Source organism: Mesoplodon densirostris, chromosome 12 (assembly GCF_025265405.1).
Source record: "Mesoplodon densirostris isolate mMesDen1 chromosome 12, mMesDen1 primary haplotype, whole genome shotgun sequence".
NCBI lineage: Eukaryota > Metazoa > Chordata > Mammalia > Artiodactyla > Ziphiidae > Mesoplodon > Mesoplodon densirostris.
In genome coordinates, this window is record NC_082672.1 from 30,984,668 (window position 1) to 31,009,688 (window position 25,021).

The following is a 25,021-nucleotide window of genomic DNA, read 5'->3' on the forward strand; positions in this document are numbered from 1 at the left end:
TGAATGTTCTTTCACTTGCAGAACTCGCTAGACCTTGACCATGATCATTTCCTCTTTTCAAACCTCCGTGGCAGTTTTTGCCCTAATTATTCTGCATGTCAGTGCTTTGGATACTTTCAAAGCTGCAGTATATGAACATGCTGTCATATTGCCAAATCACACAGAAACACATGTTTCTCAGGATGATGCCTTGCACCTCATGAACAAGAATATAGATATTCTGGAGAGAGCAATTAAGCAGGCTGCTGAACAGGTATGCTTTTATTTCTGCTAATCATAATTTATGAGGGGCATGAGAGCTGGTGAAGATTGGAGTGTTGAATAGTCTACATACATAGAGAAATAATTTTGATTTAACTTGTTTTCAACAGGGTGCTCAGATCATTGTGACACCAGAAGATGCAATTTATGGATGGAAATTTACCAGGGAAACCATTTTCCCTTATCTGGAGGATATTCCAGATCCTCTGGTGAACTGGATTCCATGTCAAGACCCACACAGGTATTTGAGTTATCCTAGTTGTTTGTACAAAAGTGCTGTGGTTCTCTAAAATGTACATGTTCGCTTCAGCAAAATGATAAATCCTGAATGATCATGTATGTGGTGTATGTTTTTGTTTTATATTTATATATATATATATATATATATATATATATATATATATATATATATCGGCATTCATTAGATTTTTTTAAAATTGTACCTAGATGCCATTTAACAATTATTTATAATCTAGTATCTTTATTAAATTTGGAGAAATATAAAAATATATATTACTGGGACTAGAAACTAAGGGGAACACGATCTCATGAATATTAATTTCTCATGAAAATTAATTTCTGAAGTGGACACGGGGTTGTGTTTGGAAAATATTCCAAGGTCTCTATTGAAGGTAGTATATTTCAATTCACAGTCTCTCTGTTCTAGAATCTGTTTCCCAGGCAGAAAGACCTCACTATCTACTTTCTAGTGAGACTTTATGTTTTGAAACTTTGCATTTTCCTAGGCTCATAAAGCTAATTTTCCTGGGAAAAAGTAATCCAGAAACTTTCTAATGTAAAATATTTAATATATGTGTGTATATTTAACATATAACTCCTACTATCTACTAAGGCTTGAATTACTGAGGCATGGATTGCACACTTCCATAATGGCAGTAAAAAGTCCCTCACTCTTTCACACGTTCTTTCTCAACTCTCAAATCCTCTCACCATCTCTTACCCTCTTGCACTTTCTCTCACTCTTGTACCTCAAATTAAGTTTGTTAAATGTCCCTTTGCCATGCTCTTGCTGGAGGATTATGGATACCACGCTTTTTGAGGCACTCCTGGTTAGTGTAAATTTTATATAAGGGTTATCAGAAAATGGCTTTTCTCAGCTCTAAAGAGACTAACCGCGCAACGAGGAGAATATCGGGTTACATGACAGTCACCCGCTCCACTTGCCAATAGTTCCTGTTCTGAGCTGATGCTTCCTATGATGTTTGTAAGAAACACTTTTGTGGAAGAAAAGGGGCAATAGCTGGACAGTCTTTTTTTTTTTTTTTTTTTTTTAATACATTTATTTATTTATTTTTGGATGTGTTGGGTCTTCGTTCCCGTGTGAGGGCTTTCTCTAGTTGCGGCGAGCGGGGGCCACTCTTCATCGCGGTGCATGGGCCTTCCACTGTCTCTTTCTCTCTTGTTGCGGAGCACGGGCTCCAGACGTGCAGGCTCAGTAGTTGTGGCTCACGGGCCTAGTTGCTCTGCGGCAGGTGGGCTGTTCCCAGACCAGGGCTCGAACCCGTGTCCCCTGCATTGGCAGGCAGATTCTCAACCACTGCACCACCAAGGAAGCCCGGGACAGTCTTTCTGCCTAGAAGTTTTGAGAAGGGGGACAACCCATTTGTTTTCTTCTCACAGTAGGATTGGAAGATGGACTTCCTGTTAAAAACAACATATGTTGCAAATTTATGGACTAGTCAAATATCACAGTAGCTGTGGAAACTGGTGAAGGTTGGGGGCGAGATCTATTCCATATGGTTAGTAAATACTTCTTTCATAGCTCTACACTAGAAAAAAGAAATTTTGACAGAAAATGGGTTTGCGTTGTCACCCAATACAGTTACATTTAATTCATTTAACTATTACTTATTGAGCATCTACTGTGTGCCAGATACTATTTTAAGAATAGGAGATATAACACTTATTAAAACAAAGTCTTTGCCCTCCCTGTGGCTTATGAATATTCTAGTGGGAGAAGACAGATGTAAACAAACTCATTTATTATATAGAATGTCATTTGGAGATAAGAATAGGGATGCTGACTGAAAAAAAAAAAGCACAACCTAATAGTTGACAATTATGTTTTCTTTGGGGCTTTACAAAGGACTTTAGCTGGGGATACAGCCCCTCAGATACCTCTTTGGACAGTTCCAAAGAGGTAAGGTAGGAGCCAAGATATATAGGAGTTTTTGCAACCCCCCCAAAGGAAAAAACAAGCAAGGTAGCCCAACATCAAAAGATTACTGCTAATGGGACTTCCCCGGCAGTCCAGTGGTTAGGACTCCGTGCTTCCACTGAAGGGACCACAGGTTCAATCCCTGGTCAGGGAACCAAGATCCCATAGGCCACTCGGCACGACCAGAAAACAAAAGAAAACAAACAAACAAACAAAGAGGGACTCCCAAATGTTTGGCTTGAGCAGTTGTAGGCGTGGAATTGCCATTTACAGACATAGGGAGTGTTACTGAACCAAACTTGTGTCCACTTGCCCAGGCACAGTAAAGCCTATGTACTGGCACCGGGCTGTGGTGAAGGAAGGTGCAGGGCCAAGCAAGACATACAAGCAGCTAATGCTCAAAAGACCGAAACTCCCCGATGGATTTTAGAGAAGGGTTTTTTGTTGTTTGTTTTGTTTTTTTGCGGTACGCGGGCCTCTCACTGCTGTGGCCTCTCCCATTGCGGAGCACAGGCTCCGGACACGCAGGCCCAGAGGCCATGGCCCACGGGTCCAGCCGCCCCGCGGCACGTGGGATCCTCCCAGACTGGGGTGCGAACCCGTGTCCCCTGAACCGGCAGGCGGAGCCCCAACCACTGTGCCACCAGGGAAGCCCTAGAGAAGGGTTTTTAAAGGCAAGGTGAGGGAGAGAGTGGCAGGGTGTGTGATCAGCTCTTGCACAGTTCTCTGATTGGTTGATGGTGAGGTAACAGGGTGATGTCACAGGGGTTAACATCATCTATCCTCAGGCTCCAGCCAGTCTGGGGGTTATATGCTCATGGTCATCATGCAGTTAGCGTCTTCGATCTGGTGGGGATTTTAGTATCTGCAAAACAATTGAGGAATGTGTGTCAGACTCTGTTATTTATGTTCTTTGGGGAGGAACTAAAGATTCTGTGACTCTGCTGTAGAGCTAATCTATTATTTAAATCGTTACCAGTTCTCCCCGCCCAACTGCTATTTTTTTGTTACTATGTGTTTACATTCTTCCAATCATTAATTCTTGAGCCATTTTTTTGTGACTCAGGGGAGGCCTGGGAGACTAAAGCTTTTCCACAAAAAAAGAGGCAGGTAGAGGACACATGGAGGATGGGGGGAGTCTGTCTTGGGAAGGTCCCATAGGGTCCTCTCCGTTACAGGAGCACTGAAAGAATAGAAAGTCTGGGATGGAACTCAGGAAATCAGTTTTGTGCATCTGAAGTTTGAGCTGTGATTTAATAGATATCCAACTGGAGATATAACCTTGGCAGTTGCATATTCGAGTCTGGCATGAAAGACAAGGTCAGGGTTGGAGGGAAAAAGTCAGGGAGAAAAAATTTTTAAATCAGATTTACTAACCTGGGTAAGAGTAACTATCAATCCATCCCTTTTCATTCATGCATTCACTCATTCACCCATGAAACCAGCAAATGTATAAAGAGCTACAGTAAGGAAGCAGGAAGTGCAGTCATGATAAAGAAGCATCTGAGGTTTGAATTCAGACTGCCTGTTAAACGCAAGCTCCAAAACACATAATTGTGCTGTAAAAATCAAAGGTGAATCTTACTAGATTCTCATTGGTGAGGTTGGGGATGTGCTTTAGCAGTGGCAGCTCAAATGAGGAACCATCTATAAATATCTCCTAAGTAAATCTAGGTCCACAGTAATCTTCTCACATACAGGCCTTTTTTAAAAAATATAAATTTATCTATTTAATTTATTTATTTTTGGCTGTGTTGGGTCTTTGTTGCTGCACGTGGGCTTTCTCTGGTTGCAGTGAGCGGGGGCTACTCTTCGTTGCGGTACGCAGGCATCTCACTGCAGTGGCTTCTCTTGTTGTGGAGCATGGGCTCTAGGTGCACAGGCTTCAGTAGTTGTGGCACCCGGGCTCAGTAGTTGTGGCACACGGGCTTAGTTGCTCCACGGCATGTGGGATCTTCCCAGACCAGGGCTCAAACCCATGCCCTTTCATTGGCAGGTGGATTCCTAACCACTGTGCCACCAGGGAAGCCTAAGACAGACCTTTTTTTCAAATCACATTGCTCTTAATGAAACTAATGTAATAATGTAGTTTATAGGATGGATAAGTTTATCATCATTCTATTCAGACATTCACTTTTATAAATTTCCTTTTATTTGCCTTCTATAAATAAACTCCATGTTCAAACCTATTAAGCTTTAGGAAATAAGACACAATATCTATCATCTATGCAAGAATAGTAAAGTTGCATTTTTAAATATTGATAATCATATTTAGTTTTAAAAAGATACCCTGACATGGCTCTCACTCTGTTCCTTTCACATTTAGTATGACTATTCTCAAGTAAGCTTAATAACTTATCAATAAGTATATTGCCAACTCCACATTGGTCAGTAAATGTCAAAGAGCAAAGAATCTTGGTCCTCAGTGGAAGCAGAAATGTCTCAAAGAGTTACCTATTCACAGATGAAACCACAAAAATTAAAAAACACTCTCCATATTCTTTATTTGGGGTAAAAATAGAGACCTTTCAAGCACATTTTAATTTTTGTATTTTTATTTTTATTTAGAGAATACTTTGTTAGTTTCTGTAATAAAACCCATGTAGATAAGACCTTACATATTTAATACAGTGTGTTACCCCTGTACAAATGGAAAAACTTATGTTTTAACATTTCTAGACCAATATAGATGTTAATTTCTGTACAGTGCCAACCCAGCACAGTACAACTGGGATACTTTTTCCAAAGTTGACAGCACAGCTAAAGTTTCCAAAAATTCCAATTTTATGTATATACATATATATGTATATATATATATATAGATGTATTTATTTATATAAAAAGACCAAGAGCAGTATTTTATGCATCAATAGCAGCAACAGCTTTTCTAGGTTCTGCAGTCATCTGAACAAAATTATAGAGACATATAGCACAATCCATTAAAAAAAAAAAGGTAAAAATCAAAACCTCAGAAAACAGCAAAGTTCTGTTACTGTTGTGGTACCTGACACCATTTTCTTTATTAGCTCCTCAATCATCATCTGGAAAGAAAACATTCTAGAATAACATCATTATAAATAGATCTGATAAAGCATGATCACTACTGTGTATCATAAAGCAGGTACAAGATATTTTACATTCACAGAGGTATGATACAGTACTGTCCTACATCTGTAAGATTATAGGATATAATTAAAAAGACATTATTTGAGACTTGATTCTACTTTTCCAGCAGAAGGCCCAAAGGGTGGTTACAACACAGCTCTGGTACAGAAATGTACCTTCTTAGTTAGGATTTCCCTTTAGTGGCACTGTTCTAGGCACTCACTGTCAAGCACATTTTTATGTCCTTAAACATAAACTTTTTAAAGGTATTTCTATAGTAGGAAAGTTAGCTTCATCATATAAAGTGCCGGAGTCCAGCTCCAGCCAGTCCAGGGATACCTGAGGGATGGATAGAGTCGGCAAAGGAAATAAATCTATTACACTTCTTAAAGTATCAGCATTGCATGTTTCTCTCTCTCATCCTCTCCTTTATTGTTTACAATCACAGGTTTATATATTATAGTTGATTACATTACCAGGTACGTGGCCAAACAATCTTAGCACAATCAAATCTCAAAATATTCTATAAAGATTTTTTTAAAAAATATCCCCTAGTTTCTAGATGTCCTATTAAAATATTTCCCTAAGTTCCCATTAATCACAGGTTATTTCTTAGTAACCAAGCCAAGCAGTTATATGATTATTTTAATTGTAAAAGTTGGAGCTACTTGTTCCTATTTCTCTTCTTGCATGGGCAAACTTTTACAATGGTTCCACGAAAATATTTACAATATATCCTGCATGCTCTTTCTCGTTGTTTCCTTCAACTGAGACAGTGTTTTTCTCCCTATCCTAGCAACCGATTCTGCTCTAGTCATTTGCTTTTTTATAATTAATCTTCCTTTATAATAGAACCATAAATTTCCTATGTCATCAGGAACTCCGGCCCATGGCCATAACTCCATAATAGAGGGTGTTTTTCATAAAAACATCCCTTTATTTCCAAGTTCTTAATTCTTTACCTATTTCCCCGGGGCTTTAGTGGGTACTTCCCATTCTGTGGTAGTTTCAGGAGGGGGAGTCCTAGAGGAATTTTTTCTTCACGTGGAGCAACATCCCCCCAAAATTGCCCCTATATGTAAATTTATTATCATAAAACATAACAACAGAGCTGTAGTCCACCTTCCTGGCACGGCGCTGCCTTGCAGTTTCGCCTTCCGTTGCTTCATGACTTTGTCATGGTGCGATGGCTCCAGGATGGCTTCCAACAATAAAGTTATTAAATTCATTGTAAAGGCACAGTAGTCAAATTTTCTATAAGCCCTGCAAAAATTTCTGTTCATACTCCTTTCATCTCCAAAGATAAGAATTATAGACCGCTTTGCATAACATAAGGCCACAGAGTTACAGCTAAAAAGAGAGTCACAAAGGTAAGAATGATGTCCCTTCTGTTGTAGTCTGCTATTTATTTGTCAGTTATCTTGGTATCTTCAGAGTATGGGCTTCCAAACGTCAGGGCACTCAGAGCTGGCCTTGGTCTAATGGCTCACAGCACTACCATTTCCAGGGGAGTTCCAGTGGTGTTCCATTCCTGCACCACCCAGATAATATGTCTGTATTTCGGATTACCACCACTAACACACTGAGACCCCTACCTCCGCCCTCACATCAGAAGGAAAACTCATTTGGCTATTCCCCAACTACCAAGAAACAAATTCCAAAATACATCTTAAACTTCAAGACTTTAGGAGCTGGATTATTTTTGGAAATAATAAAAGAATAAACTTCCTTTATGAAAAGAAAAGAAAATTACCACTAAGAGGGAGAAAAAAACTTTTTTTAATTTAAAAAAAATTTTTTTCTGCTTTATAACAAATTTAATCAGTTATACATATACATATGTTCCCATATCCCCTCCCTTTTGCGTCTCCCTCCTACCCTCCCTATTCCACCCCTCCAGGCGGTCACAAAGCACCGAGCTGATCTTCCTGTGCTATGCGGCTGCTTCCCACTAGCTATCTACCTTACGTTTGGTAGTGTATATATGTCCATGCCGCTCTTTTGCTTTGTCACAGCTTACCCTTCCCCCTCCCCATATCCTCAAGTCCATGCTCTAGTAGGTCTGTGTCTTTATTCCTGTCTTACCCCTATGTTCTTCACGATATTTTTTTTTCTTAAATTCCATATATATGTGTTAGCATACAGTATTTGTCTTTCTCTTTCTGATGTACTTCACTCTGTATGACAGACTCTAGGTCCATCAACCTCATTACAAATAGCTCAATTTCGTTTCTTTTTATCGCTGAGTAATATTCCATTGTATATATGTGCCACAACGTCTTTATCCATTCATCCGATGATGGACACTTAGGTTGTTTCCATATCTGGGCTATTGTAAATAGGGCTGCTATGAACATTTTGGTACATGACTCTTTTTGAATTATGGTTTTCTCAGGGTATATGCCCAGTAGAGGGATTGCTGGGTCATATGGTAGTTCTATTTGTAGTTTTTTAAGGAACCTCCATACCGTTCTCCATAGTGGCTGTACCAATTCACATTCCCACCAGCAGTGCAAGAGTGTTCCCTTTTTTCCACACCCTCTCCAGCATTTATTGTTTCTAGATTTCTTGATGATGGCCATTCTGACTGGTGTGAGATGATATCTCATTGTAGTTTTGATTTGCATTTCTCTAATGAGTAAAGATGTTGAGCATCCTTTCATGTGTTTGTTGGCAGTCTGTATATCTTCTTTGGAGAAATGTCTATTTAGGTCTTCTGCCCATTTTTGGATTGGGTTGTTTGTTTTTTTGTTATTGAGCTGCATGAGCTGCTTATAAATTTTGGAGATTAATCCTTTGTCAGTTGCTTCATTTACAAATATTTTCTCCCATTCTGAGGGTTGTCTTTTGGTCTTGTTTATGGTTTCCTTTGCTGTGCAAAAGCTTTTAAGTTTCATTAGGTCCCATGTGTTTATTTTTGTCTTTATTTCCATTTCTCTAGGAGGTGGGTCCAAAAGGATCTTGCTGTGATTTATGTCATAGAGTGTTCTGCCTATGTTTTCCTCTAAGAGTTTGATAGTGTCTGGCCTTACATTTAGGTCTTTAATCCATTTTGAGTTTATTTTTGTGTATGGTGTTAGGGAGTGATCTAATCTCATACTTTTACATGTCCCTGTCCAGTTTTCCCAGCACCACTTATTGAAGAGACTGTCCTTTCTCCACTGTACATTCCTGCCTCCTTTATCAAAGATAAGGTGACCATATGTCCGTGGGTTTATCTCTGGGCTTTCTATCCTGTTCCATTGATCTATCTTTCTGTTTTTGTGCCAGTACCATACTGCCTTGATTACTGTAGCTTTGTAGTATAGTCTGAAGTCAGGGAGCCTGATTCCTCCAGCTCCGTTTTTCGTTCTCAAGATTGCTTTGGCTATTCGGGGTCTTTTGTGTTTCCATACAAATTGTGAAATTTTTTGTTCTAGTTCTGTGAAAAATGCCAGTGGTAGTTTGATAGGGATTGCATTGAATCTGTAGATTGCTTTGGGTAGTAGAGTCATTTTCACAATGTCGATTCTTCCAATCCAAGAACATGGTACATCTCTCCATCTATTTGTATCATCTTTAATTTCTTTCATCAGTGTCTTATAATTTTCTGCATACAGGTCTTTTGTCTCCTTAGGTAGGTTTATTCCAGATATTTTATTCTTTTTGTTGCAATGGTAAATGGGAGTGTTTCCTTGATTTCACTTTCAGATTTTTCATCATTAGTATATAGGAATGTCAGTGATTTCTGTGCATTAATTTTGTATCCTGCTACTTTACCAAATTCATTGATTAGCTCTAGTAGTTTTCTGGTAGCATCTTTAGGATTCTCTATGTATAGTATCATGTCATCTGCAAACAGTGACAGCTTTACTTCTTCTTTTCCAATTTGGATTCCTTTTATTTCCTTTTCTTCTCTGATTGCTGTGGCTAAAACTTCCAAAACTATGTTGAATAAGAGTGGTGAGAGTGGGCAACCTTGTCTTGTTCCTGATCTTAGTGGAAATGGTTTCAGGTTTTCACCACTGAGGACGATGCTGGCTGTGGGTTTGTCATATATGGCCTTTATTATGTTGAGGAAAGTTCCCTCTATGTCTACTTTCTGCAGGGTTTTTATCATAAATGGGTGTTGAATTTTGTCGAAACCTTTCTCTGCATCTATTGAGATAATCATATGGTTTTTCTCCTTCAATTTGTTAATATGGTGTATCACGTTGATTGATTTGCGTATATTGAAGAATCCTTGCATTCCTGGAATAAACCCCAATTGATCATGGTGTATGATCCTTTTAATGTGCTGTTGGATTCTGTTTGCTAGTATTTTGTTGAGGATTTTTGCATCTATGTTCATCAGTGATATTGGCCTGTAGTTTTCTTTCTTTGTGACATCCTTGTCTGGTTTTGGTATCAGGGTGATGGTGGCCTCGTAGAATGAGTTTGGGAGTGTTCCTCCCTCTGCTATATTTTGGAAGAGTTTCAGAAGGATAGGTGTTAACTCTTCTCTAAATGCTTGATAGAATTCACCTGCGAAGCCATCTGGTCCTGGGCTTTTGTTTGTTGGAAGATTTTTTATCACAGTTTCAATTTCAGTGCTTGTGATTGGTCTGTTCATATTTTCTATTTCTTCCTGATTCAGTCTTGGCAGGTTGTGTATTTCTAAGAATTTGTCCATTTCTTCCAGGTTGTCCATTTTATTGGCATAGAGTTGCTTGTAGTAATCTCTCAAGATCTTTTGTATTTCTGAAGTGTCAGTTGATACTTCTCCTTTTTCATTTCTAATTGTATTGATTTGAGTCATCTCCCTTTTTTTCTTGATGAGTCTGGCTAATGGTTTATCAATTTTGTTTATCTTCTCAAAGAACAAGCTTTTAGTTTTATTGATCTTTGCTATCATTTCCTTCATTTCTTTTTATTTCTGATCTGATTTTTATGATTTCTTTCCTTCTGCTAACTTTGGGATGTTTTTGTTCTTCTTTCTCTAATTGCTTTAGGTGCAAGGTTAGGTTGTTTATTCGAGATGTTTCCTGTGTCTTAAGGTAGGATTGTATTGCTATAAACTTCCCTCTTAGAACTGCTTTTGCTGCATCCCATAGGTTTTGGGTCGTCGTGTCTCCATTGTCATTTGTTTCTAGGTATTTTTTAATTTCCTTTTTGATTTCTTCAGTGATCACTTCATTATTAAGTAGTGTATTGTTTAGCCTCCATGTGTTTGTATTTTTTACAGATCTTTTCCTGTAATTGATGTCTAGTCTCATAGCATTGTGGTTGGAAAAGATACTTGATACAATTTCAATTTTCTTAAATTTACCAAGGCTTGATTTGTGACCCAAGGTATGATCTATCCTGGAGAATGTTCCATGAGCACTTGAGAAAAATGTGTATTCTGTTGTTTTGGGATGGAATGTCCTATAAATATCAATTAAGTCCATCTTGTTTAATGTATCATTTAAAGCTTGTGTTTCCTTATTTATTTTCATTTTGGATGATCTGTCCATTGGTGAAAGTGGGGTGTTAAAGTCCCCTACTATGAGTGTGTTACTGTCGATTTCCCCTTTTATGGCTGTTAGTATTTGCCTTATGTATTGAGGTGCTCCTATGTTGGGTGCATAAATATTTACAATTGTTATATCTTCTTCTTGGATCGATCCCTTGATCATTATGTAGTGTCCTTCTTTGTCTCTTCTAGTAGTCTTTATTTTAAAGTCTATTTTGTCTGATATGAGAATTGCTACTCCAGCTTTCTTTTGGTTTCCATTTGCATGGAATATCTTTTTCCATCCCCTTACTTTCAGTCTGTATGTGTCTCTAGGTCTGAAGTGGGTCTCTTGTAGACAGCATATATATGGGTCTTGTTTTTGTATCCATTCAGCCAATCTGTATCTTTTGGTGGGAGCATTTAGTCCATTTACATTTAAGGTAATTATCGATATGTATGTTCCTATTCCCATTTTCTTAATTGTTTTGGGTTTGTTATTGTAGGTCTTTTCCTTCTGTTGTGTTTCTTGCCTAGAGAAGTTCCTTTAGCATTTGTTGTAAAGCTGGTTTGGTGGTGCTGAACTCTCTCAGCTTTTGCTTGTCTGTAAACATTTTAATTTCTCCATCAAATCTGAATGAGATCCTTGCTGGGTAGAGTAATCTTGGTTGCAGGTTTTTCTCCTTCATCACTTTAATTATGTCCTGCCACTCCCCTCTGGCTTGTAGAGTTTCTGCTGAGAGATCAGCTGTTAACCTGATGGGGATTCCCTTGTGTGTTATTTGTTGTTTTTCCCTTGCTGCTTTAAATATGATTTATTTGTTTTTATTTTTTGACAGTTTGATTAATATGTGTCTTGGCGTATTTCTCCTTGGATTTATTCTGTATGGGACTCTCTGTGCCTCCTGGACTTGATTAACTATTTCCTTTCCCATATTAGGGAAGTTTTCAACTATAATCTCTTCAAATATTTTCTATCCCTTTCTTTTTCTCTTCTTCTTCTGAAACCCCTATAATTCGAATGTTCGTGCATTTAATGTTGTCCCAGAGGTCTCTGAGACTGTCCTCTGCTCTTTTCATTCTTTTTTCTTTATTTTGCTCTGCATCAGTTATTTCCACTATTTTATCTTCCATCTCACTTATCCGTTCTTCTGCCTCAAGTTATTCTGCTATTGATCCCATCTAGAGTATTTTTCATTTCATTTATTGTGTTTTTAATTGATGCTTGATTCATCTTTAGTTCTTCTAGGTCCTTGTTAACTGTTTCTTGCATTTTGTCTATTCTATTTCCAAGATTTTGGATCTTGGAAATAGAATCTTGGATCATCTTTACTATCATTATTCTGAATTCTTTTTCAGATAGACTGCCTATTACCTCTTCATTTGTTAGGTCTGGTGGGTTTTTATCTTGCTCCTTCTCCTGCTGTGTGTTTTTCTGTCTTCTCATTTTGCTTATGTCATTGTGTTTGGGGTCTCCTTTTTGCAGGCTGCAGGTTCGTAGTTCCCATTGTTTGTGGTGTCTGTCCCCAGTGGCTAAGGTTGGTTTAGTGGGTTGTGTAGGCTTCCTGGTAGAGGGGAGTAGTGCCTGTGTTCTGGTGGATGAGGTTGGATCTTGTCTTTCTGGTGGGCAGGTCCACGTCTGGTGGTGTGTTTTGGGGTGTCTGCGGACTTTTTATGATTTTAGGCATTCTCTCTGCTAATGGGTGACATTGTGTTCCTGTCTTGCTAGTTGTTTGGCATAGGGTGTCCAGCACTCTAGCTTGCTGGTCGTTGAGTGAAGCTGGGTGTTGATGTTGAGATGGAGATCTCTGGAAGATTTTCGCCATTTGATATTATGTGGAGCTGGGAGGTCTCTTGTGGACCAGTGTCCTGAAGTTGGCTCTCCCACCTCAGAGGCACAGCACTGACTCCTGGCTCCTCAATTTGGGATGATTTGTTGTCTTCATGTATTCCACAGATGCAGCGTACATCAAGTTGATTGTGGAGCTTTAATCTGCTGCTTCTGAGGCTGCTGGGAGAGATTTCCCTTTCTCTTCTTTGTTCTCACAGCTTCCGGGTCTCAGCTTTGGATTTGGCCCCGCCTCTGCGTGTCGGTCGCCGGAGGGCGTCTGTTCTTCGCTCAGACAGGACAGGGTTAAAGGAGCAGCCGCTTCAGGGACTCTGGTTCACTCTGGCCGGGGGGGAGGGAGGGGCACGGAGTGTGGGGCGAGCCTGCAGCGTCAGAGGCCGGCGTGACGTTGCACCAGCCCGAGGCGCGCCGTGCGTTCTCCCAGGGAAGCCGTCTCTGGATCCCGGGACCCCGGCAGTGACGGGCTGCACAGGCTCCCGTAAGGGCAGTGTGGACAGTGACCTGCGCTCGCACACAGGCCTCTTGGCGGCAGCAGCAGCAGCCCCAGCATCCCACGCCTGTCTCTGGGCTCTGCGCTTTCAGCCGCGGCTCGCGCCCGTCTGTAGAGCTCCTTTACGCAGCGCTCTTAATCCCCTCTCCTCGCGCACTAGGAAACCAAGAGGGAAGAAAAAGTCTCTTGCCTCTTCGGCAGCTCCAGAGTTTTCCCAGACTCCCTGCCGGCTAGCTGTGGCGCATTAGCCCCCTTCAGGCTGAGTTCTCGCCGCCAGCCCCAGTCCTCTCCCTGCTCTCTGACCGAAGCCCGAGCCTCAGCTTCCAGCGCCGCCTGCCCTGGCGGGTGAGCAGACAAGCCTCTCGGGCTGGTGAGTGCCGGTCGGCACCGATCCTCTGTGCGGGAATCTCTCCGCTTTGCCCTACCCAGGTATGTGGGGAGTTTCTTGCCTTTTGGGAGGTCTGAGGTCTTCTGCCAGCGTTCAGTAGGTGTTCTGTAGGAGTTGTTCCACGTGTAGCTGTATTTCTGGTGTATCTGTGGGGAGGAAGGTGATCTCCGCGTGTTACTCTTCTGCTATCTTCCCCGGAAGTCCCGAGAAAAAATTTTTTAACACCGTGATGAGTTCACCCATGGAGTGAGTTAGAGAAGAAATCTAATGCTTGAGCTATAAGAAACTGCAGTGTTTAGACTCAGTGCACATGAAGAGGAACCAGAAAAGGAGATGGAGAAAAGCACCCAGTGAGTAGGAGAATGAGAGCGTGGGGTCCAATAAGCAAGGTGAAGTGATTCCGGGAGGAGGGTGTAAGTAACTGTGTCAACTGCTGCAGGTAAGTAGCACAAGATCACAAGATTTCACGTGATGATGATATCATGTGGATGTCATCATCAGCATTAGAGAGAGTTGTCGGGTGGGATGATAGCAATGAAAGCTGATCTGAGCACTTCTAAAGAGAACGGGAGAAGATGGGCTGAGGATAGCAAACTGTCCAGCTCTTCCAGGGAGTTTTGTTGTAAGATGGACCTAAGGAATGGGGCATAAAGTAGAGGGGCATGGGGGTCAAGAGACGTTTTTATTTTATTTTGTTTGTAGATGAGAGGTACTAGAGCATATTTGCATGCTGATGGAATGATCTAGTAGAGAGATGACAACTGTTGATGCAGGAGTGTGAATAATAAATTGCTGGAGAAATAGATACAATGTGGAAAAAATTCATCAAGGTTAGGCACAATTTGTGACTTCTACATATAATCTCTATCATGTCACACAATTATCATTTCTTTTTTGTATGAGAACAATTAAGATCCAGTTTCACAGCAACTTTGAAGTTTATCATTCAGGATTGTTGACTATAAGCGCTATGTTATGCATTCAGTCTCCAGGACTTATTTATCTATTAGTTGCAAGTTTGTACCCTTAAACTGCATCTCCCCAGTTCCCCACAATCAAGCTGCTAGTAACCACCATTCTATCTTCTGTTTCTACAAGTTTGACTTTTTAAAATTCCACATATAAGTTATATCATACAGTATTTGTCTTTCTCTGTCTGACTTACTGAAAAGTCTTAATTAAAATTGGATTTAGATTTGGTCATACACCAGTACAAAGAAGACTCAGCTGCCTGGCCAAGAACAACTCTATCTATGTCTTGGCAAATATTGGGGACAAAAAGCCATGTAATTCCTATGACTCTGCGTGTCCTCCAAATGGCCATTATCAATACAACACCAACGTGGTGTATGATGCAAAGGGAAAGCTGGTGGCACGTTACCACAAGGTAAGAGGGTGTGGGTGTGTAATATGGAGCCTGCTATGAGGGGGTGGATGCTGTGTTTAAGAGTTAGAGCTTCATTCTCTTATAACACAATGTTACCAAGATTTTTTTTTAAAGCGAGCAATAAAGAAAATGACACTTTAGAAATGTGGAAAAAATTGTAGGCAGAGACCTGTAAGAAAGGTTTGGTAATAGTCCAGGATTGAGATAAAGTTTTTGCATATATAAAACAAGTAATTTTCATATTGATATAAAAGATACTGAGATGACTGTAGTCTGGATACCATTTAATTTTGAAATGATAAAAGATGTTTTCACATCGTATGAATCAGTTGCATGGAAGTTAATTTCCCTGCTTTCTATCAAGTCACAAAAATGATCTTTCTCTTTTAGTTTCTACACCAGTTAATTTAATTATCCTCTTATTGATTTAAGGTCAAAACATAAATTTTTTACTTTAAAATCTGAATTGAAAGAGTAAAATAACCTGAAGTCATAATTTTATACTAAATTGGACCGGGAGAGAGGCTGACCTTTTAAATGGTTATGGGATGTGCAGGTCAGTGTGAATGTCCCTTTTCCTCTCCCATATTTTTTTCTAAGCATCTTAATTGTGGCTTCAAAATCTTCTGACTGGAGAAATTATCTCCTGGAATTCCTAGGGAAAAATAAATATTACTCAAGAGGAGTGACATTGAGCCAATGACTTTCAAATGTTTTTGATCATATACCTCTATATGGAAAAAAAATTTTAACATGAGTCCTCAAAATAAAATATATTTATATTTATTTGTGTGTTTATTTGTGTATTTATAAATAAAACTCAAAACTTTCAAAAAGTTTTCTTCATAAACTTGCGGATTTCACAACTTGGCTTTTTGTTGTTGTTGTGGTACACGGGCCTCTCACTGTTGTGGCCGCTCCCGTTGCAGAGCACAGGCTCCGGATGCGCAGGCTCAGCGGCCATGGCTCACAGGCCCAGCTGCTCCGCAGCATGTGGGATCTTCCTGGACTGGGGCACGAATCCGTGTTCCCTGCATTGGCAGGCAGACTCTCAACCACTGCACCACCAGGGAAGCCCCACAACTTGTTTTTATATGTAATTAAACTTCTGTGTTCTCAAAAATGTGTCTCAGACTGGAAATAGAAATGTCAGTACTTCCATTTTCCTTGTTTCTGAGACTGTGTTTGCATTGTGAGTATCATTTTTAAAGGCTCTTTCTTTGCAGCTACTCTTCCATTCTGTAAGTGTTGACCTAGTTAAACTGGTAGCATAGTCGGTCAATCCATTTATCCAGGCTCAGTAAATGGCAGGATGACACAGTGCACTGGATGTGGACAGCTAATGAGGACCTGGGTCATCCTAAAGTGAGAAGCTCTCACTCTTCCATCAGGGTACCTCAGAACAGTTCGTGACCCATGTTCTCTGACATATGGATCTGATAAGAGTACTTTTGTCAATCAATTCTTAAAATGCTAGTAAATTTCAATTAAAATTTTTTTTAGGTAGAAAATAAATTTAGAGAGAAGTTTTAATAGTCTGGCTTCCAACCCTCAGTCTTTCCTACTTTGCAAAGCATTTTATTAAGCTGTTGACCCTGATTATTAAGTTAGACTAGGTTCATTTCTCAAGTTTACTTGGAAGAAATCAGAGAGAATGAAATAAAATATTTATTTTTAGCAACAATTTTGAAAGCTGGGTAAGAGTCCCTGAAATTACTTTGGATGGAATACTGTAAAGAGGGAGAGGGCCTCCCTCATCTGATTAATAGATATTTATTGTGCATCTATTATGTTTATAGGTATCAGGGACTCAAAGAAAAATGATGTATGTCTTCAGCTTTCAAGAAGCACATAGTGTTTAGGATTTATGGGGAGGTATTTGGCTCCTGATTGAGAGAGGGAGGAAGATAAGGAGAGGGAGGGAGGGAGAGAGAGAGAAAGAGAGGGAAAGATAGAGAGAGAGAGAGAGGGAGAGAGGGAGTGAGAGAGACTATATTTCTTCGTATTTTTCTTTGGAAATTAACTTCCAGTCACCAGAGGCATTCACCTTCTATAGATTTCCTGCTATTGAGCATTGTCAAATCTCAAAATTACTAACTTGGAGAGTTTTCATGTGTCACCTCTTCAATAAACAAGCCTTTCCTGGTTTTATCCTGTGTGTTTGTTATAGTACCACCTCTACTCTGAGCTTCAGTTTGATGTCCCCGAAAAGCCGGAGTTGGTGACTTTCAACACCTCCTTTGGAAAGCTTGGCATTTTCACATGCTTTGATATTCTCTTCCATGATCCTGCTGTGACCCTGGTGAAAGATTTCCACGTGGACACCATATTGTTTCCCACAGCTTGGATGAATGTTTTGCCCTTTTTGACAGCTATTGAATTTCATTCAGCTTGGGCAATGGGAATGAGAGTTAATCTTCTTGTGGCCAACACACATAATGTCAGCCTAAAAATGACAGGTAATTCATGACCAGATGTGGTTTGCCGATTATATTTCTAAATGCAGAGAAACTTGTGCCTCAGATATGACCTGTTGTAATTTTTTGGTTCTTCATTGGGACTTCTCACTATGTTTGTATCCTTTCATTAAAAAAAAAAAAGAGGAAGAAGAAAAGAAAAGCTACTGCTTGATTATAATAGCTATGGCTGTGTTAAGACTTTTATGTGTATTATTTCATCTATCCTCACAACAACTCTACGTATGCACTAAGTACTATCATTCCAATTTTGCATATTAGAAAACTGAGACACACAAAAATGCAAGTAACTTGCCAAAGGCCACGAGATAGTACGGGGCAAAGCAGGGAAATAAATAAGATATGCTCTATAACTGGCAAGGCAGAGTAGTGTATTATTGACATGTTGCTGTATAACAAATTGCTTTAAAAGTAAAATGTGAAAGCAGCTTAAAAACAATAAACATTTATTATCTTACAATTTGTGTTGGTCAGGAATTTGGGAGTAGCTTAGCTGGGTGGTCCTGGCTCAGGCCATCTCTTCAGGTTACATTAAACTGTTGGCTGGGCTAAATGTCATCTGAAGGCTTGATTGGGGCTGGCGGACCTGCTTCCAGGATGGCTCACTCATACGGCTATCGATAGGGTTCCTCTCTTTCTCAGTGGGTGTTGAGAGGAGACCTTCATTTCTTGCACATGGGTCTGTCCATAGGGCTGTGTGATGTATCCTTTTGACATGGCAGCTGGCTTCTTCCAGAACAAGTAATGAGAGAAAGAGGGAGAGAGAGAGGGAGATGGAGAGAGAGAGAGAAAGAGGAAAGCTGCATCGCCATTAATGACCAGTCACAAACCATTATTTCTACCATGTTCTATTGATTAGGAGTATGTCGCTAAGTCAAGCCCACACTCAAAGTGAAGGGAATTAGATCCACCCATTGGAGAAAGGAGTGTTGAAGAATTTTGGAACATATTTGAAAACCACCACAATGGAGAATGGGAGGGAGTTTTGTATTAACTTCCCTACCTCTCAGGAATGCCTGAGTACAATGATTTTAATATTTGGCTTAATTTTCTATAATGCTAGTAAATTATATTCAAAGTTTATTTGAAATGAGACCACTGATCATGTAGTTTAACCTCCTCCAGTAGAGAATAGGAGAAGTATTATACTTAGGTGTTCAGTGCCTTGTGCTTTCTCATTGTGACTAATCTTGTGACATGACCACATGCTCAATTCTGATGGGGAAACTGGTGGTGTTGGGTTTGCTTTTTGTTTTTAAAAGACTTGTCTTCCATTCACAGGCAGTGGTATCTATGCGCCACACTCTCCCAAAGCATACCATTATGATATGGAAACAGAGTTGGGAAAGATCCTCTTTGCAGAGGTGGATTCGTATCCCCGAAACTCTCCGACCTACCCACCAGCTGTGAATTGGAGTGCCTACGCCACCACCGTCAAACCATTCCCAGGACAGAAAAACTCCTTTAGGGGCTTTATTTCCCGGGATGAGTTCAACTTCACAGAACTCTTTGAAAATGCAGGAAACCTTACAGTCTGTCGAAATGAGCTGTGCTGTCATTTAAGCTACAGAATGTTAGGAAAAGAGGAGAATGAAGTGTATGTTCTAGGCGCTTTTGCTGGACTTCATGGCCGAAGGAGAAGAGAGTATTGGCAGGTAATCTCAGCTCGAGAGAAAGGGAGTGTTTGGATGTCAGTAAATTCCGGGGTTAAGTTTTCATATTTGTCCCAGGGAGCCAAATGCTTTTCCTTGGCATGACTGCATGCATTGCCAGTGTCACACACACACACACACACACACACACACACACTTTGGGATTAATCATGTGATATTTGCAGGGGGGCTAAGTATCATTGATTGCTTGCTTTGAGCACATTAAAAGAATACATTAGCCTGACGATGCTGATTTTCTATTTGACTAATGAAACTAGTTTACATATTGAAGTGAACTTCAAGAAGCCTTCTTTAAGTAGCTTTGTTGACACATCTGAATATAAAGTCTTGTTTTAACTTTTAAAACCAACAATAAGTAGGGATATAACTTTTATTTTAACTTCTCTCATAACCAAATGCCCTGATCATTTCATGCCCTTCCAGTGACAAATTTTTTAAACTTTTTGTATAATGTTGGCTATGCATTTGTTTTTTCTTATTTTACTCTGTGCCTCACTACCTTCTCCTAAGGAAACAGATATGAAAAAAAAAAGAGAGATGGTCAAAATTTTAATCATCCTTTTGGCTTTTGTACTCCTGTTGCCCAAATACCTCTACTTTCTTGGGCCAAATGCCATCATCTGACATGCCAGACTAATGGTTTATATCTGTTACCAAGTCCAAGCTTGTACTGCTTGCTGTATGACAGACCAATACATTGAGAGATGAGTTGTTGGGACAAGGAATAGTGACTTTATTTGGAAAGCCAGCAGACTGAGAAGATGGTAGACTAGTGTCCCAAAGAACCATCTTCCCTGAGGTAGAATTCAGGCTTCTTTTACACTAAATGGGGAGGGGGTAAAATCCTAATTCCAGTCAGACTCTGGAGGGGATGTGTTTATTTTTTCCTTCCTGTAGCCATTCATAGGTGTGCCTGGTCTGGAAGTTTCCTGTGAGCTAAACAAAGGTATTTTAGATCATTACATGAAAGGCAGGATTCTCAGAGATGGTTCATTATGTATAATTTAAAGCTTATAGGCAGCATGCCTTTAGTGATTAACTTGTAGCAAAAGCAGTAGACTACAAAGGTTTAAATAAAAAGAAACAGATCCAGTATGGAGTGGATTTGTTCTTTCCTATTACAAATCTAGTTTTAAACTGGCTTCTTTCTTTCAATCCCGCTAGTTACCCAGGAAGTGGGGGTTGGTTCTTAATCATTTGCCATTTTCAATAAAGCAGGTAATTATATGATCCAAATCCCTTTATCAGATGGTGAAAATATTTACTTTGCTACGTTTATAAACTGAGTCAACAGTTCTAGTACAAGTAACTTAGATGCAAGACATTGCATTTCATGTGCGTCTCTTCTACACAGGTATGCACGATGGTGAAATGTAAATCCACTAATCTGACAACTTGTGGACAGCCAGTAGACACTGCTCTGACAAGATATGAAATGTTCTCCCTAAGTGGCACATTTAGAACGGAGTATGTTTTCCCTGAAGTGCTACTTACTAAAATCAATCTGGCACCTGGAAAATTTGAGGTAGGATAACTTTAAGAGTGTCTTCATTTTATCTGTTTTCTGAAGTCAAATAAAACAGGCTATGACAACTGTATCTGTTAACTTTTGCTGTGTAACAGACTCCTCAAAATTTCATGGTTTTACACAATAACCATTTCTTTAGCCCTGATTTTGTGGTTGGTGATGTGAACTGGGTGTAGCTTGGCTGTTCTTCTGGACTAGAAGAGGCTCAGTTGATCTTGGCTGAGCTCATTCATGCATCTGCCGCTAGCAGGTGGGTTAGTTGGGGCTGGCTGGTTTGTGATGGCATAGTCTTGGAGAGGTGGGATGATTGGGGCCACTCTCCCTCTGTGGTCCCTCATCTTCCAGAAAGCCTTGTCTTGTTCACATGTTAGATTAAGGAGTCCAAGAGCATAAATAGGGAAAGACACAATAGGCCAGTTCTTTTCAAGTCTCTTCTTGCAACATGTTTGCAAATATCTCATCTACCAAAGCAAGTCACATGACCAAGGTAGATTCAAAGGGTGGAGAAATAAATGCTGCAGAACTCTCAATGGGAAGAGCTGTAAAATCATACTGAAAAGGGTATGGATAAAGGAGGGGAAATTTTTGTGACCATTTTTGCAACATACAGCAACTAATTCTAAAGTGATGACACTTTGTTGGAATAACACCATAAGATACCTAGACCCTATGAGCCTGAGGCAACATTCATTGCAGAATATTTACTTACAGATTTTTAGTTTCTTTTTGTCACATGTGGAGACAAACAGAAAATCAAATATTTATTTCATAAACCATAGTGGCCATAGCCAATTAATCCACAAATTAAACTAGTCTCAAATTAAAATTAAGATTCTGTAGGTTTGTATCTTCTAGTCAGTACATGGCACATATACACATGTACATACACATACTCTACAAGTTTGGCCCTTAATGTCTTCACTGAACTGTGACAAACAGTGGCAGAGTTTCAGAACCTAAAGTGAAATCACTGCATTTTTTTTATAAAAGAAAAATAGGATCTAAGTTAAGTAATCCAAAACATCAAGCAAGGAAATCTTTAAAATTGCAGATTGCTTATGGTCGTATATCTGTGTCTGCCTGTTTAATCAGATTGGAATTGGTCATATTTATAAAAATATTTAATTCTGTAATACCAATAGTTCAACATACAATGCAGCCTTAAGGCTGGGAAACCCAGAGAATGGGAATCCTTGGCTGCCATAGAACCCAGTTAGGCAGAATCTCATGAGCAAATTGAGGCTGGAATAAAAGCTTAAATGCCAACTACAGAAAATCTTGATCAGATCTGAAGTAAGGGGTCTGGAGCTCAAATCCTGTAGTTGAAAGTTGGCTAGAGTGGCACAAATATGTGTAAATGAACTGAAAGTTTCAGGGGCCAATTCAAGGAAGTCAAAGATGGGAGAGTAGGGTTCACCCAGGTAAGCTTAGGTATGGGTGCACTATATCTTGTAAAGCCCTGCCATTTAAATTTAGCACACAATCTAATTTTCTGAGTACGATTTTAAAAAATAGATCAGCGGCGGCATTAGATTCTCACAGGAGGTGGAGCTCAGGCGGTAACACGAGTGATGGGGAGTGGCTGTAAATACAGATGAAGCTTCGCTCACTTGCCCGCCACTCACCTCCTGCTGTGTTGCCCAGTTCCTAACAGTCCATGGACTGGTACCATTACCAGTCCGTGGCCTGGGGGTTGGGGACCCCTACCATAGATGACAAGTTTTTTACATGAGTCACACTGACCATGTCTTCCTGAGTATTTCCCCAGTTTCCTTGACTGCTGGACTCTCCATCAACACATATTTCCACATTATCTTTGAGGATCACTTCTGCAGAGATTCCAACATATTCATTGCCTATCTTTTCCCCATCCTTAGTTCTACGCTAAGAGCATGAAGTGTCATTGACCATCACCACAACTGTGGGAAACATCTTGCTTTAACATTTTAGGTTAACTCTGGTATATTATCAGAAGTGTGGCCTCTACAACTATGTAGTTATGTAAGTTTGTGCAAGTCAGTTAACCTCTGAATTTCCTACCTGTAAAATGGGGAGAATATCTTCCTCACTGATTTGGTAATGCATGTGAAAGCACTTTGTGAACAGTGGAGCATTATACAAGTATCAGGATATATTTTTAGGTACTTACCTCAAAAGGTTACCTAGTTAACCAAGTTCATCAACAACTGGAGGAAAAGCTTGCCAGAATTAGGCCACATGTACTGAGCATCATGTAAGTATACATCAATGTGCAGACAGACTGGAGGAGTAGGAGGCCAGGTTCCACTGTAGATACAGTAAATCAGAATCTCTGGGGATGAGACCTATATTTTTCATAGTCCTACAGGTGATTTTGGTGGGTAAAAACTACCAGTTTAAGGGAATAGTCAAAAAGGTCAAATTATCTTGAGTGTAACATAGAAGGCCAGTTAATTATATAGTATATTTTAGGAAAATTTGTAACAAGAAAACAGTAAAAATGCTAAGTTCTAACTAGAACCCAAGGGACAATCACCGATGTGGAACAATTAATTCCAAAGAGGTCAAAATAGACACAATTTTACTATATTGATGAAAAGTCACAAGAAAACTAAATATTTGTGTTTAACTTGTTTCAAACTTTCACTCAAATGCAATTTGAAATATACCTCTGTTATTTCATTTTTGTTCTTTAACGAACAATTTAATAAACAAGGGACTCTTTAGAAACAAGAAACACTTAATAAACAATGAACATTTAACATTTTATATTTGTTCATTTAATTACCAACAGGTTGTGTGTTTGACGACTTGTCAGTGAGCTATGTATTTGTGTGCGTGTGTCACCACAATAATCACCTTCGAGGATATTTAGGTATTTTCTACTTCTAGTTATAAAGTATCTAATTTCTCACCTTCTAAGTTCTTCCCCATCCAAACTGTCCTTCTCACAACTGATGATGAACTCATTTTCTTTAATTCTTGTTCTATCTGTTGTCTATTTGTGTTTTTTTCTATTCTTGTTCCATTACTTTGCATACATTACTCCCTTACAGAGAAGCTTCTTGCCTTCAGGATAGATCTGATCATTCATGGCTTTCACAAATCCGATCCCTACAGTTCTCTTTGACCATATGGCTTAGTCTCCTCTTCAATAATCTTCAACTCCAGCTAGTGATGTGCTGTAAATTGTAACAAGCCACTCTCTGAGGAAGAAAAAGAAAAGCTCCGATTTGTGGCATTTGCCAGTTATCATGATGTAAATATTCTCACCACCATCAATTTCAAGAACAACCATGTTTAACAACCAGCTGTCAAAGTTCCTGAAGATTTAACAGTCTGTTGTTGTGAGCTTACACACCACTGGCTCCAGCACACAACTTGTTCTAACCAAATTGGAGTGAGAAAGCACATTGCCTAGATCTGTCACATACATTGCTGTCTCAGAATGAGCCTTTGCTGCTTGATTTCCACTTGGCACAAAGTCTTCCATCATACAGCCCCAGGGAGAAATTCCTAACTGCTCCTTGTAGCAGACTGTATCCCACCTTGGGAAGCAGAGCAGTTCAGCTATTCCTTCTCAGACCTCCTAGGCACATACCTGTTTCTCTCTGCAATATACTAATATACTGATTTCTCCCTTTATATGTAGCATCTTCTCAGTTTCACCATTAACTTTTAAGCTTCTTGAGGGAAGGATGTTATTTGTGTTCCTCTGGTTCCTGGTTATCTTGTTTATAATTGGACTCAATAAATTTTTGCTACTGATGATTTCTGACTTTTCATTAAGGGTTACATCTGATTGTTTAAACTCAATTATTGAACCCTCTAGAATGGCTCTAGTCTTCCTTACATATAAAATAGCTGTTTCCTATCTTTCCCACATGTTCCCCAAGCCCCAACCCCAGCCCTAGCCCCCTTACCTACCATGATATCTAGGATGGTTTCAAAATCATGAGTCTGCTTGTAATGTATATTCTAATCAAGTTGACTATACTTTTCCCACTTTTTCTTTAGGTACTAAAAGATGGGCGTTTGGTAAACAAGAATGGATCATCTGAGCCTATTCTAACAGTGTCACTGTTTGGCAGATGGTACACTAAAGACGTACGTTCCATCTCAGGTGGGACCAGCAACTCAGCAACAACTTACCTGATAATATACACATTATTAATGATCATAGCTTTGCAAAATACTGTGATGGTGTAGGACATCACTTTATCATATTCATTGTTGCATCCCAAGTTTACTAA

General features: G+C 39.6%; 1 protein-coding gene across 2 annotated transcripts; it reads left to right on the top strand.

Annotated features, from left to right (window-relative positions):
* Positions 1-40: 40 nt before the first annotated feature.
* Positions 41-24,977, top strand: LOC132499959 (pantetheine hydrolase VNN2-like). Of its 2 annotated transcripts, XM_060114673.1 has the most exons (7): positions 41-253; positions 372-502; positions 14,919-15,111; positions 17,282-17,570; positions 18,870-19,243; positions 20,616-20,786; positions 24,786-24,977. In XM_060114673.1, the coding sequence occupies exons 1-7, from the start codon at positions 41-43 to the stop codon at positions 24,975-24,977; spliced, it is 1,563 nt and encodes a 520-aa protein (XP_059970656.1). The 2 variants fall into 2 exon arrangements, with proteins under 2 accessions (XP_059970656.1, XP_059970657.1); XM_060114674.1 differs by lacking the exons at positions 17,282-17,570; positions 18,870-19,243.
* The last annotated feature ends 44 nt before the right edge of the window (positions 24,978-25,021 follow it).

Bases quoted from the DNA above. Each gene is read 5' to 3' on its own strand.
- LOC132499959 (XM_060114673.1), top strand. From the start codon at position 41: ATGATCATTTCCTCTTTTCAAACCTCCGTGGCAGTTTTTGCCCTAATT. The intron at 503-14,918 runs GTATTTGAGTTA...AATTGGATTTAG, and splicing joins CCATGTCAAGACCCACACAG to ATTTGGTCATACACCAGTAC. The intron at 15,112-17,281 runs GTAAGAGGGTGT...TGTTTGTTATAG, and splicing joins TGGTGGCACGTTACCACAAG to TACCACCTCTACTCTGAGCT.